Here is a 22,889-nt window from a genome sequence, read left to right as displayed (position 1 = left end):
ACATATGCAATTAAAATAATGAGTTACTGAACAGCTTCCCAGCACAATTCCAGGGAATGGTGGGTTTCAATGAGCTGCTACATTTTCTCTCAGCTCTGAAGTCATGCGCTGGCCCCAGTGAGGTCAGCTTTGATTCATGGCTTCTGGTTTGAATTCACTTGTAGGAAAAGCAGCTTCTCCTTGTTTACAATGCTAATGGAAGGCAGCACAGTTCTCACAACACACAGTCCGGGCTGGACATGGCCCTAAAATCCAACAGTGTTTACAGACTTCAAACTGAGTTAAAGCCAATGAATTCAGCTTTATTGAAAGGCATCGAATGGATGCCTGAAGAAAAAAGCATGACAAAAAAAAGCTAGCTAGGAGGAACACCAGGCACCATGCAACAAATTCCAGTTTTCCCCATAGACTTTAATGTAGATTGTGCTAACAAATCTTTTCAGTTTGAGATTCTGCCAAACTGAGCAAGGTCAAACAAATCACTGCGCCGCATGCTCCGATTTATGCCTCTAGGAAATCAAGACTGATAGTCCAGAAATAATCACTGCAACATCTGGTGTGCCTAGTGGCCTTGCAAGATCTCCATATTCTTGACACAAGGTGACATACTCACTAAATCAGCAGCAGGTTTAAGGCCAATCAGAACATTTTAGAGCATGTATTCAAAGTCATGGTTTTATGAGCACTGTGCCAAAACTGTTGCCTCAACTTTTAAGGATAATTTCCCTCCTTCCCCCAGGTTTAGGATTTGTATTTTGGAAAATTAGGATTAAACCTATTCAGTACTTCAGAGCTACCTTGCAATGGCATCACCATTTATTTCCAGAACTAGAAGTTAAATCTCCTGACCACATCTCTTGCCAGTGGGGTAAAACCACACCTTTTAACATAAAACATCAGCAGCAACCCATACAGACAGGGACCACCATTCTCACCAGCAGTGAGGCTGCAGGAAGAGCCTGCATTAGCAGTCACAAAGTATTCAAATAAACTAAGATAAACACCACCACTATCTACATTCCATTTCCATTTTATCTGCTGCATCCGTCTGATCCAGGATTCTGTGTCCAGCCCTCCCCAGCTCTGAAAACTTCACATAATGGCTCAGAAAAACAATGGGGTGAGTGGCAGGATTCCCAATGGCTGAAGTCACTCAAAGAGCTGCTCATGACTCTGCACAAATAGGCTTTGACTGAAAGAGAGCTCTTTGCAGAGAGAGGCTCTGGAAAAGCTGCCACAGGTCTCTGGATCACCCCTTGATCAGTATCAACATATCCACTCTTTAGCCCTGCAGCAGAACCAAAACATCTCTGTGAGACCCTGTCTGCCCTGATGAGGGAGCAGATTTTTCCTGTTAAACATGTAACTTTAATGGGAACAACAAGTGATGGATGGGATGGGAAAGAGGAGGATGTGTCTGTAAAACAAGTTACAGCACACAGCAAAGACAACCCAGAGGGATGACCAGGATGGGCTTTCTGTAGTGTTATATTACTCCAGTTTGTAAGCTGGGATCTATAAACAAACTCATTTAAAATGAGTTTATCAGGCAGCTCATCAACTGAACTACAATTCCTAGAGAGCTTTTCTGTACAAGATATGAGAATTCAACCAAGACCACCCCAAAGCACCCTGACACCTCCAAAGGGTAATACAAAGGCTAAATGAATATGACATCAGGTCTGAGAACCTGCAGGATCAAACTCAGCTTTTAGTCTCCAGTAGAACAACTCTGAATGAAATTGCTCAGTGTATTCAGATGTTCACTGTATTTTCTACATTGCAAAGAGTTCTCTGAATCTCAAAAAGAAGGTAAAAAAAACGATGTTTCAGGTCTCTGAATATGAACCACAGGTACTTTAAGATAAAGGGATCGCAGTGCAAATAAGCACTGTAGTTCCTGCCACCACTTCTTTAGCTTCCCTTACCTTTGTGTATTGGCTGGATGGGAGGAGATCCACAAATACTTTGAGATCAGTAAAACAGCAGGGTTTGTCCCCAAATTTTTTGAAGTACTGGAACATTAGTTCTTCTGGATCACCTAGGAAAAAGCCAGTTCATCTTTTTAATATGCTGAGTTAAAAGTTGAATCTGTAACATCACTGAACATGAGAAAACTCTGTTAATGCCTTCCCCCCCCTTCAAGAATACATACTGATAAGAGAGCTGCACTACTGCAGATTTTGAGAGGCTCAATGTCTTTGGTAACCAAGGACACATGAAAAAAAACCCCAAGAGCATCATTCAAGCTACTCTGGCAGATAAGAGCTCAGCATAACAGGCCTCTGCTTATCTACCAGCAACTTACTGCTGGATAGAAATACAAAAGGAAGGAGGAAGTAGCACAGATGTGGCTCTAATCACATTCTCTCCTTCACCAATTCCCTAAATGTGATTTTTAAATGCAGCATTTTCAAAAAGTAAAACCTGGTGCTACTGCCAAAAAGCTGAACTGAAAAACTACCCTGAGATCACAGTGTGACAGCAGGGCTGTCTACAGAGGCAGTGCACCAGGAATGAGCTTTTCATTGTTGTACCAGTGACTGTGTGCTCTTTAGAAAAGCCCTTTAGAAAGGTCCCCTGCTTGCTTGTACAAGCCCTGGAGTAGTTGGGAACTACCTGCCCTTCTTCAAAGCTCATCTTCTAATGCTTTCAAAACTCTACATACAAACAACAGCACATATATTTCCATAACAGAAATTGTATTTAACTCAGTGATTTAGCAAAGAGCTTGTTCTGAGTTTGTGTTCTCTCCAAAAGATTAATTCACCGCCCACTTAAGTGGCTCTTACCTAGTTTATACTCATCATTACAACCTCTGTATCGCAAACGTCTGATCAGCTCCAGTTTAGCTAAATATGGTCCCCGAAGCGGCCGAGAGCTCTTAGATTCTTCTGCTATCCTCTCTTCTATAAATTTCACAGCTTGCTCTATAGTATAGTGTACTTCTCCTTCCAAAGAGCTGTGCAAGTAAAGAGACAAAAGGTTCTTTGATTTTTCCCACTGATAACATGTGTTCAGCACATCCCTCTTAAGGAAATCTGGCACGATGGATTCTTTAACTTATCACCATGAAAAGTATGCACTGGAAGAGTTCTATAGAGTGCAAACCACTATTTAAACACTGCTTTCCAATACACTATTGCCAGTATCCAACATAGAGTAGGAAGGACACATCTTGACACATGATGTCAAGAAATCATCCAAAAGACACAGACAGTGTGGTGCTGAATATATGAATGGAAAGAATTCACTGCAGCACAAAGGAAAACCAAATCAACAGTAAAGCTGTCAACTTACTGCTCTTCTTCTGGTGGAGGTGTCCAGGATTCATCAATGAGTTGAAACACTGAATCAAAGTAAGTTATATAAAACTGCCAATCATCTGAGCTGAAACAAAAATCAGGCACAGGACAAAGGTTAGGGAATTGCCAAAACAGTTACTCATTGCTAAAACTGCATTCCTTGCAAAAGCTGGATTTAAGGAACAGCCATATTCATAATAAGAAAAAACAACTGTAATAAGACTCATTTCTCCTCAAAAAATTCTCACATCTTATGACCATCATTGTCCTGAATTCTTGAAGTGTATTAAAGGAAACAATTTCAATACAGAATTGAGGCAAGCTACAAACTCTCCTCTGAACATTCATATTCCAATCAGAGCACATTAATATCCCCAAAATGCTAAGGCAAAAATTTCTCTTCTGTGTTTAACTCACAGCTAAATACAAAAAGCAAACAACAAATCTCCCTTGACAGTTCCAAGAGACAGATTCATTCATATCAGTATGCTCCCTCCTGATGCATCTGCTCAAAGCATTTCCCAGGATGAAGTCTGGCCAAGTGAGAGAAATGAGGTTCCAGAAAATTAAATGTAAATGCAGTTCTCTCTGTTCCCACAATGAGAGAGCTGCACCAGCAGCACAGACTTCAGAAACAAAGAGGTAAACACAATTTGACTGCACTAAAGTGCTGCTAAAGTCAGCCTTCAAAAAGAAGCAACTGACCCTCCCTGTCACCGCATCCTTTAACATTCCATCCTTCTGCAAGCATTTGGACATGATTTGAGATGCTCCGATGTTCTCCTGGCTTAACCACCACTTACAAACCCACTGAACAAGGCAATTCACAGCCAGGCAGGAATTTTTCTCCCATTTTTTTTGGGATAGAAATATAATCTCACTTTTTCAGCAGCAGCCTTCTCGACAGCGCGTTGCACTCTGGCCACCTACACAGCTTCTTGTACATTGCCATACACTTGTTCTCACGGCTTTGGAGCTCACTTGTCAGCTTCTCTACATTAAAAACAGAAGGGCAAGTTTTATTTAATCAATGCATTTCCTTCTCTACTTTCTGTAGAAAGCTTCTTATTATAGCCTAGGATACAAATCAGTAAAAGGAGAGAGGCCCTCAAAGGACAGAAAGGACAAATCCCCTATGGAAGCTTTTACATCCCAATTCCTTAAAACAGCAAGTGCATTTTAATCATGAGAAACCCCTCAAAAGTAAGGTATTAGCAACCTCTTTGGAAGATGGCAGCTACAAACAAATATGTTATCAATCTACTACTGTTAAGCACATTGCTGCTAAGTTCATCAGCAAATAACACTTAAAATACCATAATCAGGTGGGTAAAACCAGCTTGCACAAGAGCACCTCCACAGTTTGCATCAATGTTTGAAACTGATGCCAAGAGTCAGGCTTCTTACAGTTTTCTTACTTTTTTTGGGGCAGGGCACAAGCCTGAAGCAAAGGAGAACTTGCTGTGCCCTCCACACAACTCTGATGATTAATGCACAGAATAAGTTACCTCCCAGTTTTCCTCTCACAACATCTAAGGCTTCCTTATACTTCTCCAAACGTTCCAGAATCATGTAGTACAGCTCGACCTTAAAAGAAAGATTAGAGTGCACTGAAATTTGCTAGTAAAACAAGACCCAGGTGTGCCAAGAAATAAAGGGGCTTGTGTTCCTGTCATTAGACGAGGAGATAGCCAGGCCTGCAAAGCTATCTTTAGCATCCCAGAGGGTGGAGCATTCAGGAATTTAGGTCTTTTTTTCCATTCTCGGTCCTGAAGTTTCTCCTGGGGCCTCCCAGGGAGCAAACTCAAATACTTCATCAGTCAAATCAAGTGCCAAAATATTTCCTTGGCCACATGTTTCCAAATCCCTCTCAACCCTCTGCTCCTTCTGTCCCACTACATTCACATTGACATCCAGAACACTACTGATTACTATCTTGGAAAACTGTTACAATAATCAACTTCTTTTAACAGTGCATTCCCTCAGTAATGTCCAAATCAAGCTGAAAGTATCTGCAAGCCTTACTTCAGCCTCAGCTTCAATCTTATCCTCCTTTACCATCTTCTCCACCATTCGCTCAGCTAGTGGCAAAAACATGGTCTTTGAAAGGTTTTCATCCTGGGCTGAAATAGACTGAAGAAGAGAAGAGTTATTGGACCAGCTCAGCAGCTTCATGGGTTGTCTTTTCCATTGCTTTTTCCACATTAAAAGAGGAAAAATCCCACCCAGGTGCTCCAGTTCCCATCTCCCAACCCCACACATTCAGAGCTGCCCTCTGCCCCATGCAGGGAGCACTGCTCTGTTAGAAGGCAGTGCTAAAACTACTGACACACAGAAAACCTTACTCTTGATTTCACTGTCCGCACTTATGCATCCAGGCACACAATACCCATGGCAGGTAACACACAGCAAGAACACAGCACTGTTTTCCATTCCACAGTGGTTTAGAGAAGGTGTTTAATGCCCCCATGCTTGTTTTGTATTTGGCCAACACTTTTGGGCTGCCTGAACAGTGCCCAGATCTGCTATCACCAGCAGCAGAACAGCCAATCTGCTGTCTATTCCTGCAGACCTTCTGCAGTCTTAAAGGGATGCTAAGCTCAGAGCTATCATTTCTTTCCTCCTAGAGCCTTTGTAACCTAGTTGGAGAGGAACAGTTCTGACTCAGGAGCTGCAGATATCTGAGGTTCTATTCATGAGCTAACTAAAGAGACAGTCCAGAGAGAGGAGAATTCAAGTTACATAAACGTGCTAAGGCAGACCAGTTATGTTGCTTTATTAAAACACTACTGCATTCATTCTGGACCACATCAATAGTGCTACTTGATGGGGGCTTGGTCCTTCTCCCAGCATTATATAGATACACTCAACCACACATTTTAGTTAAAATAATCCCCAATATTTTCACTCAGAACATTTCTATATTTGCACCTGCAGCAAAAGTCAACTCATTTGTAATTCTGTACACACCTGCATAATCAGGCTCATCACAGACCAAAAATAGTAAGGATTTTTGGGTACAATCTTATAAAGTGCCATTCCAGCCTGAAAAATATAAGGCAAAGTTTCATCATTCCAGAAACATCTCTTTTCACAAGCTCTCATGACAAACACAAGTTAAGCAGCAATGATGGCAGGAGACAACACAGGCCTAGCAACTACATGGGAGGACTTTTATCAGCCTGCGAGTCCTTCCATCCTAACACACTTTGCTAATGAAGAAAATGGTGAAAACGTTTTGAAGTACTTTGTGTAGGTCTGATAGGGAACAGCAATGAGCATGTGCATGTACGACTGCCTAAACAGATGCCAGCTTTAATTAGAAGTGGTATCTACATGAGGAAGCAGAAAACTTACTCTTTAGGAAGGGCCTATTTCCAGTGCTGATTTGCACTAGAATGTTCACTCAGTGCTAAAAGGCACAGCAAACCACACACCTCCTTCATGTAAGCAACAGACCCTCAACACACGTCATGCATACGCATACTCAGGTACCTGAAACATGAGGTCACCTGTACATTCAAAGCTGTGGCTAAAAGCAAAGGTTGAACTGAAAGCTTGGATGCATCAAAGCCAAAGAACTGAAGATTTTCTAGCCTAATACAGACTTATTCACATATTTTTCTCACAAATTTCAGTGCCTGTATATGAGGAACAACACTTTTGCCTATATCTGTATTATGTTTGAGAAACTACATGTAACACAGTACACTAACACAGATGGACTTGTGTGCCAATCTCCTGACTACAGACTGCATGTTCCAGCCCTTTCAAATTAAACACCCCAGGACACTGAGGTTTATTTTCACTCTCCAATCAGCATCCACACACTCTTTGCATCTCTAAGTCCTTCTGCTGAGTGCACAGCCAGTCTGGAACATCCTACTCTGCCAGTGTCTGGATAACTTAACTAGATACATGTTTATATGACATTTTAAACATACAGAAGGTCATATAAATGTTAAAGATTGTTATTTATCTGTGTAAGACTGGCATTTTCTCCACTTCTGGTTGTAGACAGAAGCACAATTAAGACAGTCACATCTCTGAAATTTGTATTGTGTTATGAGGCTTGTCATTCCATGTACATTAATTTAGCTTTCACCTACAGCTTGAACTCAAACAGCATGCAAGCTGGGCTACAATGGAGGATAACAGTTCTGCTCAATATATTCCTTTAGTTATTTGCACAAAAATTCAAGTCACCTTAACACAGTGGGAACAAGAGGGAGTTCAGGACTTATTTACTGTGCTTTTTATGCAGAAGAGTGAACACACATGGTTTGAAAACAATCTTCCATTTATAGGCATTCTCCAGGCACCTCATTTGAAAGGGATGAAAACAAAACTAACCAGCATGACACTGTTCTGCCAGCTGAGATGTACTTCAAGGAAGTGCTTTTTAATTTGCCTTCACTGAATTATAACCAATACAAGCCTAGTTAGATATTAGATTAAAGAGGTAAGAGTATGAGCAACATTCCTCTTCCCAAACATAAAACTAAGGAGTAAATCATGTCTGAAACATGGATCAGAAGATCTGGCCATACCTTTTTCTATCTCCTCCAGAATTCCATTATAATACACTGCTCATATGTAACCACTGGACTGTTCCGAGACAGCCCGATAAAAACCTCTCCAAAATAACCAACATATTCTATCAGACTACACATACAAAAGGCACAACTTTTGTCCTAACCCACACAAGGAAAATATAACATTTGTCTTCAGATAACCCACCCCTCAAATAATGGTCTTCTAAGCCTTTCTGTAAAAAATAAGAGAGTTTAACCTTTGCATTAACCCAGTGGAGCTTTCTGGAAGATGACTTGTGATTAACAGTAACATATACAGAAGAAGACACCTTAAAATGACCAGAACACAAACTGTCGATCATACCTGTTGCATCTTCTTGTATTCACCAACCCTGGCGTAGGCCATGAAGAGGTGGGAGTGATACTCTTCACTGTTGGGAACCTTCTTTACAGCTGCCTCATAAAGTTTAGTTACCAGTTCCGCTAAACCAAACCCAGATGCTTGAGTTAAGACAAATTTGGGAGTAACTTTAAACACAGCTACCTAAAGATAACATCAGTGATACTCTTAACTGCAATTTAATTCTATTCATCAACCACAGAAATGGCTCCCCCTCCCAAGACCCCAAACACTACATACATCAGGCAAAGGAGGAAAGTGCTCACAAAACCCAAACAAACCAACCTCAAACCAGAGTTAACAGCAACAACTGAACTGCTCAGAAGCACTAACGTCTTTTTCTTAAGGAACTGAATCTATTTTGGAGCATTAAACTGAATTAAGATGCTGCTCCTGGCAGAATGACTGCTCCACATGAATTCTGTGCCAAAACACAGAACATTTTCAGAACCTAATATCAAATCAGTTACTCTTATCACAGGTTTACTTGTATTAGTCATATCCTGTTATTTCCCAATTGCCTATTTTAGCACTCTTAACAAGTAAAATACTTTTTAATAGTATGTTTTAATAATAGCTCTGTCATGACTAAGTTCTTATGGTATTGTAATACACAAAACTTTGACATTTTCATCTGTCCAGAGTTGTTTTTCTTATACAATCATATCTCAGTGTAGTATTGAAAAACTAATGTCTTTCACACATTTTACATATCCTCAACACACACACATACATAAACCATCTAATCACAATTTTCTTGCAGGACTGAAAGTGGAAGTGCCTGACACCCACTACATCCTTTCTGAGTTATAAACCTGAACGTTAGAAATCTGAGCTTACTGCTTATGCAAGTTTAGAATCACCAAAAGGCTTTTGACATCTTTATATTGAAACCACTGTACAGAGGAAACATTTCATATTATTCAAGAAATGATGCTTCAACTCCACATATACCTACATACATAGAAAGAAGCTAGGAAGGCATAAGCAACAACTGTACTGCAGACTGATACCCCATAGCCATTTCTAAAGAAGCTGTTTCACCCCATTGCCATTGCTCCAGCAATTCAACTACAAAGGTTACTACCACCAGCAAGAACCACAAGAAGCAGCCAGAAACAACAACTGTTTAGAGCTGTAGATAAGCAGTACATAAGGTTCAAAAAAAGCCTGTGTGATTTGTCATCTCTACCACATATACAGACAACAAATTCCAGTGGCTTTCACTAAAAAGTGAACTCACAGGCTGATGGTGATGGATTGTTATTACCATGTCATTCATTTAGGAACTATGTACACAATAGTGTTAATGAGAAGCCTAAACAAGGTTCTTTGCTGTATGATCACTAGAGCCTTCGAGGCATTTATAACAGGCATTCTTTAAATCTCTTGAGTATCCTAACAACACAAATCCCAGACTTTGCACATGAAACTGTGGGTGACATACTTTTAGAAGCATATCAATAATTCTGGTTTTTAAGAGAGGGAAAGGAGGAAGCTTACGTCTGTGCATCTCCCGGTAAAGGATGGTGAGCGCCTGCAAGGAATTATCATCTGTGGGTTCAAGTGCTGCTACTTCTTGTGCCAGAGCATACGCTTCATCCTGCTTGCCAGTCCTCTGCAAGCCAATTGCCTTCAGAACCTATCGACACAATGCAGAGGCAGCTGTTAGGTGCACAGTTGGCAGTTACCAGTGAAAATTCCTGGGGGGGAGAAGCTTTGCCCAACCACCTCATTACTTCTACAGATCTTCAGGTTTTATTAGGCTTCTAATCCATATGGCATAGAGGAAAACTTCCAAATGCAAGCTGTATCAATAGTGTGGCTTTACATTTCTTTAACAGACATGCAGGCTGCTCTAAAGCATCAGCCACCACTCAGCTCTCCCAGCCTGCAGACTGAAAACTGACCAGACCTGCCTACATGATATGGTGTGGACTACAATGGCCCCAGATGTTCCTTCGGGCTCAGGAAACACACTGGTCTCTGGAAGATCCTGGAAACCACCACACCTCAGAGCTATGCTCACCGAAGGAGGTCTGCACCACAGTCACACTTACCTTTGCACAGTGAAGATCCTTGTGTTTCTTGAGCAGCTTATCTGCTTGCTGGATTGCCATTTTATTATTGCCATTGTCCAGATAATCTGCAGAAGAACAACATATACAGCATTACACCAGAACACAAGAGCATTCTGGAAAGCTACCTCCAATTTTACTGTAGGTCAGTAGTGCAAACCCCATTTCCCTTTGTACAATTACTACTAAGCCTAACATTCAGGAAACATGTCACTTTGTAGATGAAGTATTCATCTGCTGTACCAGTTTTAGTCATTCAAACAAACAAGCTTTTGTAATTACTCCACACAGATCATTACAGCAACAAAAGAGACATAATAGAACAGGTTCTGCAGCAACAGCTCTTTGCTAGCAATGATGCTGAGCCTCTTGGCTTCAGCCAAAGCTGGAATTCATTTGGTGTGCCTTTGGGAGACTTTCAATGACTTTTAACAGGCAGCAGGTTGGAAACTAAGCACTCACCATCTATCAAAGCATTAAGTGAGTAAACCTACTTGTCCACAAGATCCATACCTCAGGCAGAGCAAATCTGTCCCCTAACAGAGCATCGCTATCTTTCACCAGAATGGTTTTATTTCCTGGGGGAAATCCTGCTGTTGAGTAAAGCTTCAGCTGCAGAAACCCCAAACCTCAGCCTCAAGACTATTTTCTCCTTTATTCAGCTCAGTGTTCACCACTGAGCACATCATCACATCACTGTACAATTACAAACAGCTTTAGTTTAGCACATGACCCCTATATGCCTCCCCTTCCTCAAAACCTAACCAAACCCTAGCAGAAAAAGCTTAGCTGCACCTGAGGGGCCAACAGGGAAGGGTCTGCTCGCATCCTCCTGGCCTCTTCCCACCAAACTGAACAGAGCCAACACCAGTTAATTGAAATTACATTGACACCTTTTCCTCATCAAGTCTGTAGTTCTCATTATGAAAAAACTCTTTTACCGAGGTGACCTTAGTAATTCCTGGGATATGGCACAAAGTGTGCATCTATACTGATGAGATTTATACCCAGCAGCTTCAACATTTGCTTCCACGGCCGAGTGAGTGCTGCAGATTTAATGTAGAGCTAATTGGGCTCCAGAGACCATACAGACAAAACCTCAAGCAAGGCAGCCTGCCCACACCAACCAAAACAAAATGCTGCAGCATGAAATATAGTTTGATGCTGTAAGACACTGTCTGTCCATGGGCTGTTTTAACTTGAGAAAACCTGCGCATCACCTTCAACATCAAAACTTAAGCAGGGATCTCTCAGTGAAGAGGTTCCAAACCCATGGAACACAACATTCTGGTCATGTCTTCATACACCAGCAGAGACTTTGTGATTTACGGATCCATGTTGCACAGCTCACACACAAATTATGCTCACACACGCTGCACTGCCTGTCTTGGATTGTTTAACAACTGTACTGATAACATCTCCACTTCAGCTCTCTTAGGGTAAATCAAATAAACCACAAACTTCTCTAAACTGCAGCAGAATAAAGAGACTGTATTTTGCTAACAACAAGTAAGTTTGTTGGAAGCCAAGGTATGGGCAACTTCCAAAGGAATTCAAGTGAAAGGGAAAGCAACTTCAGCCTACATTAGCTGCAAGTCTGGAGGTGGAGGTGTTCGGTGGCTGGAAAAGGCAACATGTGAATGAACTTCCAGGTGAAGGGAGAGCAAGATGGAAGATAAACATAGCTGTCGAGGAAATGTGAGCCACCAGGCACATGCTGCAAACCCAAACACTGGTTTAAGTCAGGAATCAGACCTTCAGCCTCACGCTGCACATCTCCAGGTTGGGACTTTTGGGAAGTCCTGTATTTCCCCCTTGAGGACACACACCTTATTTTGGGTTCTGCAGCACCAAAGCCTGGATCCCAACCTTACATTACAGATAATCCTTTCTAGAACTAGCAGAAAGCTCTTTGAAAGCTGTCTTTGAAAGGAATACAGTGAAATACATCTCAGCATCATCTGCTTTAATGTCGGTTGAGTTCACCAAGCTCTTTCTTTTAAGAATGTTTGAAGATGTTACACAGGTTATAACACAAAGAATCACACGTTACTAAAAATGGCATATACAGAAAACTCAAGGAAAACTCTTCAAACTGTTACATAAAGACAAACCACACTGCTGCACTCATGATTACGGGATGAATTTTAGGACAGCATGTTTTCCCTTTTAACCAAACACAACTAACACCCGCCACCTCACTGGAACCATCACGGACACAAGCCTATAACCGCACCACTCTCACAGCAGAGGACATTCCTGAAGCATCCCAAATGAGGGCAGCTCTTCACCTTCGGAGGAAGAGATATTTTCTTCTAGTGTTGAAAGAAGTTAAGAACATCTTCCTAAATCTCTGTCCAATCCTCAGTTTTTAGAGAATAAACGACACTGTAGCCTGGGGAAGTATTTTTCTTCTCTCTTTCCCTGTATTTGCATACACGGAACCAAGCTTGCCTCCAGTCTCTTAAGCAATCCCAATTACATGTAATACCCTTGGAAATATTGGGGAAAGCTTAATACAGGAGGTTTCTTAACAAGACCATCTTTTAACTACTTCGCTCTTGTCTCCCAATTAACTTCCATAACACTATAATTAACCTGTGCCACAGCACTTCAAAACACAACTTTAAGGTACCCACGACTGCCCTTGCCCCTCTTAGGAACTATTCCAACTTCTCTGCGACAAGAAACAAACACCGACCGGAGCCGCACTGACTGAAAGAGGCGCAGATACCCCCCTGCCCATGGCTACTGCCCCTCCGCGCATCACCCCGGCCCGGGGAGGGTCCGGACGGGGATCCCCCTGAAGGCAGCGCCGCTGCCCGCAGGAAGATGCGCAGCGGGGCCGGACCCCCCCGGTCCAACCGAACTCCTGCCTCCAGCCGCGGGTGGGAGCCGGGACCAACCCGCACCCCCACGGGCTCACCGGGAGCAGCGGGAGGACGCGGGACGGGGGGAGGCTGCTCCGGATGGAGCAGGCTGAGCTGGGGCCGCGTTCCCCGCTACTCCCGAGCGCAGCGCGGGGCTCCGCGGCCGCCGGGGATGGAGCGGGAGAGGCGGGCGGCGGGGCCGCCGGAGCAGCCAGCGAGCGCTCCCCGGGCCGGGCCGGGCCCCTCGGCGCCGAGCAATGCCCGGAGGCCGCCGTGCGGGTCGGGGCAGCCCCGCGGTGCCGCAGCGGCAAGGCCGGGAGCGGGGCTGGGGATCGCGGGGGCCGTACCGTAGATGGGCCGCAGGCGCCGGTCGTTGGGGTCCTGCACATGGCCCCGCGCCGCCATGATGAGAGCGCAGAACCGCAGTGCGCAGCCGCCGGCCGGGCCGGCCCGGGGCGGGGGTGAAGGGGCCGGTAGGAAGCACGGGGCGGAGCCGGGGCCGGTGTCGGGAGCCCGGGGGGCTGCGGAAGGGAGCGGAGCGGAGTGAGGCTGATCTAGTCCTGTCCGGTCCGGTTGTACGTGTCCCTGTCCCGCCCTGCCGTGCCCCAGCCTGAGGGGAGGGAGCCGCGGCCCCGGGAGCGCCCTGCCCGCCGTGAGGCGCTGAGGGAAGGGGGCCCTGCCCTGCGGCCCCCGGGCACAGAATGGCCATCGCGGCGGTTACCGAGGCGGAAACACGGCTCTGTGGGAACTGGTAAGGAATGAAACCGAGCGCTGAGGGCGGCTCCGTGCCGGCGCCTTCCTGCGGGCGGGATCGGCCGTGCGTCCCCTCCAAACCCTATGGAGCACTGGAGCGTGCGGGCTAATCCTGACCGTGTTATCCTCTGGAAACGTTTGGGGTTTACCTTGCCTTGTCATTTTCCAACCTTTATTGAAGTTTCTGGGTTAACAGGCGACTGAGCAGAAACCGAAGGATCCAAACCAAAGCGTTCGGATAGAAATAAAGATGTGGATTTGATGAACACAAACTCCACTAGTCCAAGTTTTCCTTTAGCAGCTACACGGCTCTGAAGCAGATGTAACATAGAGTCAATAGGAACGTATCGCTGTGGCCTTGTTTCTCTTTGATAACCGTTCTCTTCGCAGCCGCTCCGGTGTCAGTAATGCATTCACTGATAACGATGAAACCTCAGAGTGCGTCTGGAATAGAAGCAGCTACAGAAATTCACTTGTTTTTTCCCTCAGAGATACCAGAATCCAAACAAGTTTCATGCAGCATCGCGGGGGTGGTTTGCAGGTAGCCACTTTGTGCAGTTGAGCCCCTGCTGTTGGACTTTGTTGCTTTGCCAGGGCATTGGCTGCTTGGGATCTGACAAGGGGGAAAACTGATCATTGTTCATTACAGAAGGCTCATAATGACCTTCCTTTGTCATGCGGAAGGCACTGAGGGATAGGTTATAAAGTTAATGATGATGTTTTGAAGGCTGATTTCTTTGGGGGAGAGGATGGATGATAGATCCATCTGGAAATGATGCTCCCTGCTTGAGGCAGGAATAAGAACAAAGCTCCCAGTGCCTCAGTGTTTGGACCCTTTGTGTTTGTAAACTGTGCATCCTCCTCAAGGTAGGAAAATACGTGTCTTAGAAATGAGTTGAGAAACTTTGGCCATGGAGTAAATTCAATTACTGCTCCTTCACTGAGCAGATCTGGCCCAACAGGATCTGATGTTTATATTCTCCAAGCAGAGCTCTGTTCAACCTCTCACAGCCAAGTTATTTCAGGAAGAAACTTTTTATCTTCGATTAGTTCATTAACTTAAACCTGATGATAACTTGTTTATAATTCAAAAATTGCCTTTCACATAAGGAAATGGATCCACTTTGATTTTATCTTAAAGCAGCGTGGAAGCTGTGACTTTTTTATGCTAATATCCCACTGTAAAGGAGAACTGAGGCCTGGCTGGGCTTGTCTTTCATTACCCATCTCTCTAAACCATGAATTCATAGAAAGCTTCCTTAGGATTTTATTATCCTTATGAGAAACTGTTTGGGATTATTATCAGTGTATTTTCTGCAAAGTGACCTTTGTGACTTTCTCACAGCAAAAAGGACATCCCTGCTGTTAACTTCATCATCCATGAAATCCACTGTAGCAGGAATATTGAAGTGTGCTGTTACTGCAGTGAATCCATCCCGAAGGCTGAAATGAAGAACCACATTGAGTCTGAGCACGTGCAGGTGAGAAGCAAATGTCTTCTCTAACACTGCTGACTTCTGGGGCAATTAATCTAACGAGGATTCATTTATTGTAGGTTACCTGCAAGTGTAGGATGAAGATGGAAAACAGTCTCCTGAAGGATCATGAGGTTCGTGGGCTTTATGTTATTGGACACTTGGAGGGGGTACTCTGGTGTTTCCAAGCTCTGATTCTAGAGCCAAGACCTGGCTTCCAACCTGTGGCTGGAATCCATTTTATTGACCTGTGCCTTCTAAATTCAAACCCTCTGACAGAAGGTGATTGGAAACTGCCTTAAAGTGGTGGAACATGCTCAAGCCTTCCTTTTAAAAGGGTGCCTGTGATAATTGGTGATTTTGTCCTTGTCAGCGATCAAGATGAAAAATGACAATTCAGAAGTACAGAACATCCTCAACTTGACTTTCCCCATTCCTTTAACATCGCACAGTTCTGACTCTGCTGCACTCATTATGGGAGTTTTAATAACTCATAATGTCCAAGCAGGCTTTTAAAATAGCCTGCAAAATGAACTAGACTAGGACACAGTGGGATTTCTGAGGTTCTGAATCCTGCTGGCTGCTGTCACAGGCAATCTTGTGAGGAGAAAAGGATTTTCTTTAAGATAAGTCCAGTTTAAAACCCTGCAAGCAGTTTATCCTGCATGTTTGTGTGTAGTGCTTTTAGTTTTGTTTGTAAAGCAAATGATGATGCACTATTGCAGCATCTGCAATTAGGACATGTATTTAATCTATGTTTAACCTCTTTTGAAGAGCAACTTAGCACTTGTCACTCAGTAGGGTAAAGAACATAGGCCAGCAATTCTTGTTGAGTAGCAAATGAGCTGTAAATCTCTTCCTTAACAGAACAGGCACTGACATGTTTTTAGCAGTGCTCAATGAAATATGGTTAATACTGGATTTCAAATCTGTATCTGTAACAAGTTCAGCACTGTAACTTCAAAAAGCACAATGTGAATTTGTTGTTTAAGCAATACAGGTTAAAAAAACCCCATCTGAGTATTGGGAGTGCTTCAGTTGGCACCTTTCTGACTACACAGGTTACACAACACATTTTTCTTCCATTTCTCACGTCCTGTCTTTTCCAGGCTATTCTTCAGCATAGCTTTGGGGCTGGCTAAAGAAACAATAGAGCACTCAGCTCCTAAGCAAACTGAGAAGCTCCCTTCACCTCTGCCTCAGCCTTCTGTAGGTGAAAAATAATCCCTCTGTTCTACTGCCAGGCGTCAGCGTGCCCTCTGCGTCCTGCCCTCTGCCAGTACTGTGACATACAGCTTACATTCAAGGAGCTGCTGGACCATGAAGTTTATTGTGGGGCCAGGACTGAGCTGTGTGGAGGGTGCGGTCGTAACATCATGGTGAAAGATCTCCGAGAGCATCCTCGAGTCTGTGGGCAGGAGGTGAAGCAAGTGAGAGGAAGCAGAGCAGTGCCTCGCTATGAGGATGAGGATGCAGTGTTGCGTGCCCTTCGAGGTGTCAGAAGGCAACTTGGATCAGGTAACTACACTGGGCCTCTGTGGAGAATGCCCCAGAAAAGCACATTTATAGCAGCTGTGTAGGAGATAAAACCCTTGGGGACATTAGCAGAAGAAATATTTCAGCAGTAAAAAGAGCAAAAGGGAGATAAGGCAGAGAGAAGAGCAGTAACTGGTTTCTAATGTGACATTTGCCACTTGATCCAAGTGTAAGGTCTTGTAGCTGCTTTCTGTGGGAATACTGAATCATGGAAGTTCCAGAGGCACTGTGGGTCTGTTCTCCTGTGGAATAGATCTACAAAGGTGTAAGCCAGCCAGATGGAGGACTTTGAGGTACCTGGGGTGAAAGCTCAGTTCACTGCCTGTTCTTTTGTCTCTAAGTATCTAGCTTAAAAATGAAATTGGAGTTGTTTGCTCACTGCAGATTCTGTCCATTTTCGTCCAGCAGCTGCACTGCCCTTTCCTTCAGTTAAGGGTAGGTAAGAGCTGGACGTGGGTTCCCCTGTGTAGTACAGCACATTTCAGCAGGAACATCCTGTTTGGCTGTCACTGAGACGATTATCAATGCCTCTGCCCTTTCCTAAGCCTCTAATCTCTTACCTCCACATGCAAGAGGTCACATCACACTTCAGACCCAGCTTTTCCAGGAGCTGAATTCGTGTTCTGCTGTGGGCCATGTGCAGGGTTTCACACTGCAGAATCCTAACTTACAGTCTTTGCTCAGCTTGTAGAAATAACTTCTGGGTTTAGCTAATACAGCTGAATAATCTGGAGAGCTGTAGGCTGCTTACAGTAACTGCTGAAGAGTGTTCACAGGGGGTATTCTTATGTGTGTGGGAGCTATATTTAAAATTCTCACATAATCAATACAAATGGAACACCAGAGAGACTTGAATAGCATGGGTGAGGAGCACTGAGCGTGTCTTTAGGCATCATCAGCCGAACCTTGGGCCTGGTTTTCTTTTCAGTGGGGCTTTCCTACCAGAAACCATGTAATGGTTTTCATCTGGACATGTTTAATCCCCACTGTTGTCAAGTGTAATGTCAGGAAAAGGAATTTGTTTTCTCCTTGAGATACTGAAAAAAGTGTTTCAGCCTCATTAAAGGGATGAGACTACAGACTGTGGGTTGGACCTTGCTCACAGTGTAGGTCCCAGAAGGTTCCTCAGTGACTTTGTAAAGCTCCCAAGAAGCTCAAGTTCAAGCTTTTGGAGTAAGAGGAACGACTTCCTTCTGTTTCTCCTTTTGGCTTAGTACAAACAAAAGTAGGCTGACCGTTCACCACCTTCCTCCTGAATTTGACCCAGGCTTTGGGTGCTGAACTCTGAGTGTGCACATGTGAAACCCTCCTGGTTGAGCTGTTCTGGTGTCCAGGGGGGTACTGCTTGTTGCTGGCTTAACGTTCTCTCAAATTCATACTTGTCTTTTGAAGAGAATGAACTGGAGCAGCTGGGGAGAAATGAAAGCACTCGTTCTGCACCCGACGAGGAGTGGAACCCTGACCTGGACTACGCGTTGGCTCTCAGCCTCCAGAATGAGGATCATCAGCCCAAGAGCACTGCAGCTGAAATTCCCAGTGACTTGTGGGAAAACTGCTACACCAAAGAGTCTGTGTCATCTGCCTATCGTAGTGATAGGGATGAGTTGGATACCTTCTGTGACTCTTTCGTGCCTTCTAGCATGTCAAACCATGGTAAAAGTAAGTGTAAATGCTGTTGTTTCCTTAAAGTTTGAGGGGAGGGAGAAGGAAAGAGAGGATTCCTGGACTGGGAATGTCAGAGACTATTGAGGTGTTTTAAAATGCAACAGCCTCTTTGAGAGTCCCTCTAAAGCAAGACAGCAGGGGAGGAAGAAGTCAAAGCTGTAGTGAATCTCTGACCTTGGTATGTGGCAGGAGCTTCATAACAACTGAGTAGGTGATAAACAGGAAGGGAGAACCTGAGGGAGGCCTCAGGTGCCAGCTTGTGCTGAAAGGAGAAATGATACTAAAGGTTTTATTAAAGGCAGTAATAGGCTTTTTACAAGACTATTTGACAGATCTTTGACCCCAGAACATTGTTCTCATTCTGGGTGATGTGAATTCACTCATGTGGAATTCAGCAAGTGGGACCAGAGTGACTGTTTCCATGTTTGCTCCAGTTGCTGCCCTGGTGCAGAGCTGGGGTCTGCTGCTTAGGGATTTTGAGAGTAAGTCAGTCCAGCTGCATCAGACTCCTCCATGGCTGAAGGTGTACATGTTACTTTGCAGATGAGATCATCATGTTGCCGTGTGAGTTTTGTGAGGAGCTCTACCCTGCTGAGGACCTGATTCTTCACCAGGTTTGGTACTTTCTTGGATCTAGGGGTTGGCAGCAATTTAGTCTTTGCAGAGCATGGCTTTTGAAGTCAGCCTGTGCTCAGCAGGAGAGCTGATCTTCCCATGTTCCTTGCATACAGACAGGTTGTAACCCAGCAAGTGCCTTTGCCTCGTTCAGTAAAAGAAGCTCTTCTCCGAATCCATGGGAATACGATGGTCTGCGTGCTGGTGGGTCCAAGGGCTTTGGGCCTCTCTCCTCATCTCAGCCCCAAGATGTCCAGGCAGAGGAAGACATTATCATTCCCTGTGAATTTTGTGGCATCCAGCTGGAAGAGGAGACACTCTTCCATCATCAGGTACTAAACTAACCAGAGCTTGATCTATTGTGTCACATCCAGTTGTTCAAGGTCTATGCCAAATCCCTGTTGTGGCATGTAACCATGCCCTGTGTCAGATCTTCCTAAACAAAGCCTCTTGGGTCCCAGCTAAAATGTTGGGCTATGCTGAGGCTCTCACTAAAATATAACTATTGTTCTGAAAGCTCAAAACTAAACAAACGGCCCTGAAATTGCACAATATAAATGTTTGATTTGAACGTAAAAGTGATGTTGAAACCAGGATGAATCAGCTCAGGTGGGAGAGGAGCACAAGTGTGTAACCTGTGTAGGGGAGGGAAGGAAGGAGAGAGTACAGACTGCAAATCTAGGAGGGTAGATGTGAAGAGAGAGAAGGAGAGTAAGGTGTGAACATACTGGAGGCTCGGCAGGAGGGAGAAGAGGTGGGTTGAGACCATGGTGGGTGGTGCAGAGTATTCCAGTTCCTCATTGTCTGGTACTTCCATGTGGAAAGAACACCAGGTCCTGGCACTGCAGAAGCTGTTACTGCTGCCCCAGAACGCTGAGCAGGTACCAAGCAGACCCTTTGGTGCTTCAAGGCTGCTGTAGACCTGAAGAGCAGGTCCAGGGTGTGCAGGGAAGAGTCAGTCCTCTGGGATTTGCTCCTGTTCCAGCCAAGTGATGCAAACACAGCTCTCACATTCTTACAGTCCTAACAATGAGTGAAGCTGTTTGGTTTGCTTGTTCTGGGCCTTTCCTCTCCTAGGGAATAGTAAAATCACTACTAATAGGAATGAGATCTGATGAAGCTTCTTTAAAACCCACTCCCTATTCCAGTTGGCTCTTGGAAGGCTCTTTATTTCCCTCCCCTCTCTCACCACTTTGGACATGCAAAAGCTGCTTTCTCTACCAGCTTCTGGTGTTTGTTAACTCTTAGTGACTGGAGCCGAGTTGCATCAATAGGGTTTGTTTGCAGACCACATAAAGGACACCCCATGTTTAAAGTTTTACATTCCACTCAGTGATTCCTGGTACCTGACGCAAGTACCAGATGAGTTTTCCTGTCTAGTTCCTGGTTTTGTTTTGTCCCTTCAGTCTCTTCTCATTTTGTTGTTCCTCAGTGTATTTCAATTGTGACTTTACAACAAGTGCATCCAACAGGGGAAGTTGTGTGGGCAGCATGACTCAGAAAGCACTTTTAACTTGCTTTTTGTCCTTGGAGCTATCATTTAAACACTCAAGTGTGTGTTCTGCTCCAGCACCACTGTGACCTGCGCCCAGCCAGCCCTGCCACCACCTTTCCATCTTGGCAGCCACCATCTCCACAGGCCAGCAGAGAGAGAAGAGGATCAGCAGAGTTGGCTCGGAGACGGGCCCGGCACCAAGGTGAGGGCAGAACAGAGGCTTAGATGTGCTCTCCTTTACATCTGCAGGAGCACCGCGTGCCCCAGGCTCAATGTCTTTTGCTGCATTTACTGTTCCTATTCAGTGCTGTATTTTGCCCTCCCAGGAGATGTTTCTGCTTGGAGCACAGGCAGCTTTCGGCAGCAGGAACTGAGCTGTCCTGCACGAGGGGCCACATCCAGGAGTAGCGCAGCACACGCCAGGAACGTGCCCCTGGCCTCTTCCATGAGAGCTGGAGATGCTCCTGCCTCCAGAGGGAAGCCCAGGAAGGCATCTGGCAATGAGGGGAGGCCGAGGAACAGAGACACAGGCGAGCCTGCGTGTGGGATAACACCACGTGTGAGACCTGCTCAGAACTGCCATTCAGAAGGCTTCACATCCAACCTCAGAGCTTCTCCAAGGTACCACCTTTCCTGTTCCAGGCCTGCCCTAAGGGGTCCGTGGTGCTGGAGGAGCCAGCTTCGCTCTGTTGGAAGTAGGGGCACAGCTTTAGGTCTGGTACATTCTGAGCTGCAGCTGACAGTGACAAACCCACTCCTGTCCTTGGCCTCACTTCCCCATGGTGCAGATCTGGATTCCTTCCTGTTTATTTGCCTGAGACTGAAAGGGTTTCATTCAGTTTAATTGGGCTGGGGCTTGTCTGAGTTTCAAACAGCAAACTCAGGCTTTTACATCAAAACAGAATGGAGAAATTGGTCACTGGGAGAATACACAGGATAATGCTTCAACAGCACACTCAGGCTTTTACATCAAAACAGAATAGAGACATTGGTCACTGGGAGAATACACAGGATAATGCTTCATCATCTGTCTGTTGCTATGCTCTCACCTTTGCTTCCCTCAGTGCTCTTTACATAAGATCTGGTTCCTTTGCTGCAGAGTCAGGGTGCAGAAGCATGAAGGGCTTCCAGAGGCTCCCTGCTGGGAGAGACCTGTGTCTGCCTGCAGGGAGGGCTCTGAAGCTGGGGGTAGGTTTTCCTGCCTCTGAATGTGTCCCTGTTCACCCTCTACAGGACCAGCAATGGAGGAGGAAGGAGTCCTGGGGCATGGGAGCGTCCAGGCAGCCTCAGGTGCAGGAACACCAAGGTAGGCTGGGGCTGGGAGGGCAGGGCCTGGCTGTAACCCTCGTGGTGGCTGCACCAGGACCCTTTAGCCCTTCCATCGAGGGCTTCGTGGACTGCTTCTGATCCAGAGCTCTTTGACAACTGCCTTTTTACTTTGTTTTCTCCCCTTCCTCAAGGCCAAAGCCCGGAGCCCAGCACGTGGACAGCCGGAGGAGCAGAGACCCACCACCAATGGCAAGCATGTTTAGCTCTACACAGTTACTCCACCCTCTACTACTACTCTGAGCGCAAGTAAACTCCTCTACTGCCGTGTCAATGAAGGCTTTCTATGAATTTAAATTTTTATAGGCAGTGTTTTATATATATATATAGCTGTATTTTTGACAGTGTATTACAGGCTTTCACTGCTGTGCTCTGCACTGCACCCCAGCCCAAGGCAGCAACATGGGCAGCACCCATGGGGGCTCTTTGTGCTACCCAGTGAAGGAGTTTTTGCCATTCAAGGCTGGGGGCTCAGCTGGGTCCTTTAGAGGGCAGGCTCTGGCTGTCACTGCACAGTGGGGTCAGGGGTGGAACCCCAGGGGTTGGCTCACTGCATCCCCTGCACCAGCCCCTGATGCTCTGTCTTGTGTCTGCCTGAGGAGCCTTGCCCTGGGTGCTCGCTGGGGGCACAGGGAGGGGGTTCTGTGTGTCCCAGGCCAAGCCCTAAGCCTGTGGGGTCTTTGCAAATGCTTTCCCCTGCTCTGTTAGTCCAGGCTTTTACAATTCCTTGTAATAAAGTTTATCTTTACAATTCCTTGTAATAAAGTTTATCTGATGCTGTCCCCAAACCCTGTGCAGCAGTGATCTGTTCTGAAGCAACGTGTGACCAAACACCG

At 45.2% G+C, this 22,889-nt stretch overlaps 2 protein-coding genes across 3 annotated transcripts in view; one reads left to right on the top strand and one right to left on the bottom strand.

Annotated features, from left to right (window-relative positions):
• NAA25 (N-alpha-acetyltransferase 25, NatB auxiliary subunit) overlaps nucleotides 1-13,625 on the bottom strand; it is a 29,760-nt gene extending 16,135 nt beyond the window's left edge. For both annotated transcript variants that reach the window (XM_034068052.1, XM_034068053.1), the window contains exons 1-11: nucleotides 13,536-13,625; nucleotides 10,301-10,386; nucleotides 9,744-9,882; nucleotides 8,205-8,323; nucleotides 6,276-6,350; nucleotides 5,331-5,438; nucleotides 4,814-4,892; nucleotides 4,187-4,298; nucleotides 3,301-3,390; nucleotides 2,793-2,962; nucleotides 1,929-2,041 (exon numbers count right to left, since the gene is read on the bottom strand). In XM_034068052.1, coding sequence (XP_033923943.1) covers nucleotides 1,929-2,041; nucleotides 2,793-2,962; nucleotides 3,301-3,390; nucleotides 4,187-4,298; nucleotides 4,814-4,892; nucleotides 5,331-5,438; nucleotides 6,276-6,350; nucleotides 8,205-8,323; nucleotides 9,744-9,882; nucleotides 10,301-10,386; nucleotides 13,536-13,593 — 1,149 coding nt within the window. In that variant the 5' untranslated portion in view covers nucleotides 13,594-13,625. The remainder of the gene's footprint in view (nucleotides 1-1,928; nucleotides 2,042-2,792; nucleotides 2,963-3,300; nucleotides 3,391-4,186; nucleotides 4,299-4,813; nucleotides 4,893-5,330; nucleotides 5,439-6,275; nucleotides 6,351-8,204; nucleotides 8,324-9,743; nucleotides 9,883-10,300; nucleotides 10,387-13,535) is intronic.
• A 61-nt stretch (nucleotides 13,626-13,686) lies between these two features.
• On the top strand, nucleotides 13,687-22,832 carry TRAFD1 (TRAF-type zinc finger domain containing 1). Its single transcript, XM_031045530.2, has 11 exons — nucleotides 13,687-13,939; nucleotides 15,287-15,422; nucleotides 15,497-15,550; nucleotides 16,661-16,934; nucleotides 18,345-18,611; nucleotides 19,161-19,231; nucleotides 19,349-19,564; nucleotides 20,803-20,929; nucleotides 21,054-21,348; nucleotides 21,961-22,033; nucleotides 22,188-22,832. Exons 1-11 carry the CDS (start codon nucleotides 13,890-13,892, stop codon nucleotides 22,257-22,259), a joined length of 1,635 nt encoding a protein of 544 aa, XP_030901390.2. The 5' UTR covers nucleotides 13,687-13,889; the 3' UTR covers nucleotides 22,260-22,832.
• The last annotated feature ends 57 nt before the right edge of the window (nucleotides 22,833-22,889 follow it).

Source organism: Melopsittacus undulatus, chromosome 12 (genome assembly GCF_012275295.1).
Source record: "Melopsittacus undulatus isolate bMelUnd1 chromosome 12, bMelUnd1.mat.Z, whole genome shotgun sequence".
NCBI classification, from domain to species: domain Eukaryota; kingdom Metazoa; phylum Chordata; class Aves; order Psittaciformes; family Psittaculidae; genus Melopsittacus; species Melopsittacus undulatus.
Note: the sequence above shows the minus strand (reverse complement) of the source record. Positions and strands in the feature narration are given on the sequence as shown.

Coding starts and splice junctions, on each gene's coding strand:
- TRAFD1 (XM_031045530.2), top strand. CDS start 13,890: ATGGCCATCGCGGCGGTTACCGAGGCGGAAACACGGCTCTGTGGGAAC. Junction 15,423..15,496: donor TTGAGTCTGAGCACGTGCAG/GTGAGAAGCAAA, acceptor CATTTATTGTAG/GTTACCTGCAAGTGTAGGAT. Junction 18,612..19,160: donor CATGTCAAACCATGGTAAAA/GTAAGTGTAAAT, acceptor GTTACTTTGCAG/ATGAGATCATCATGTTGCCG.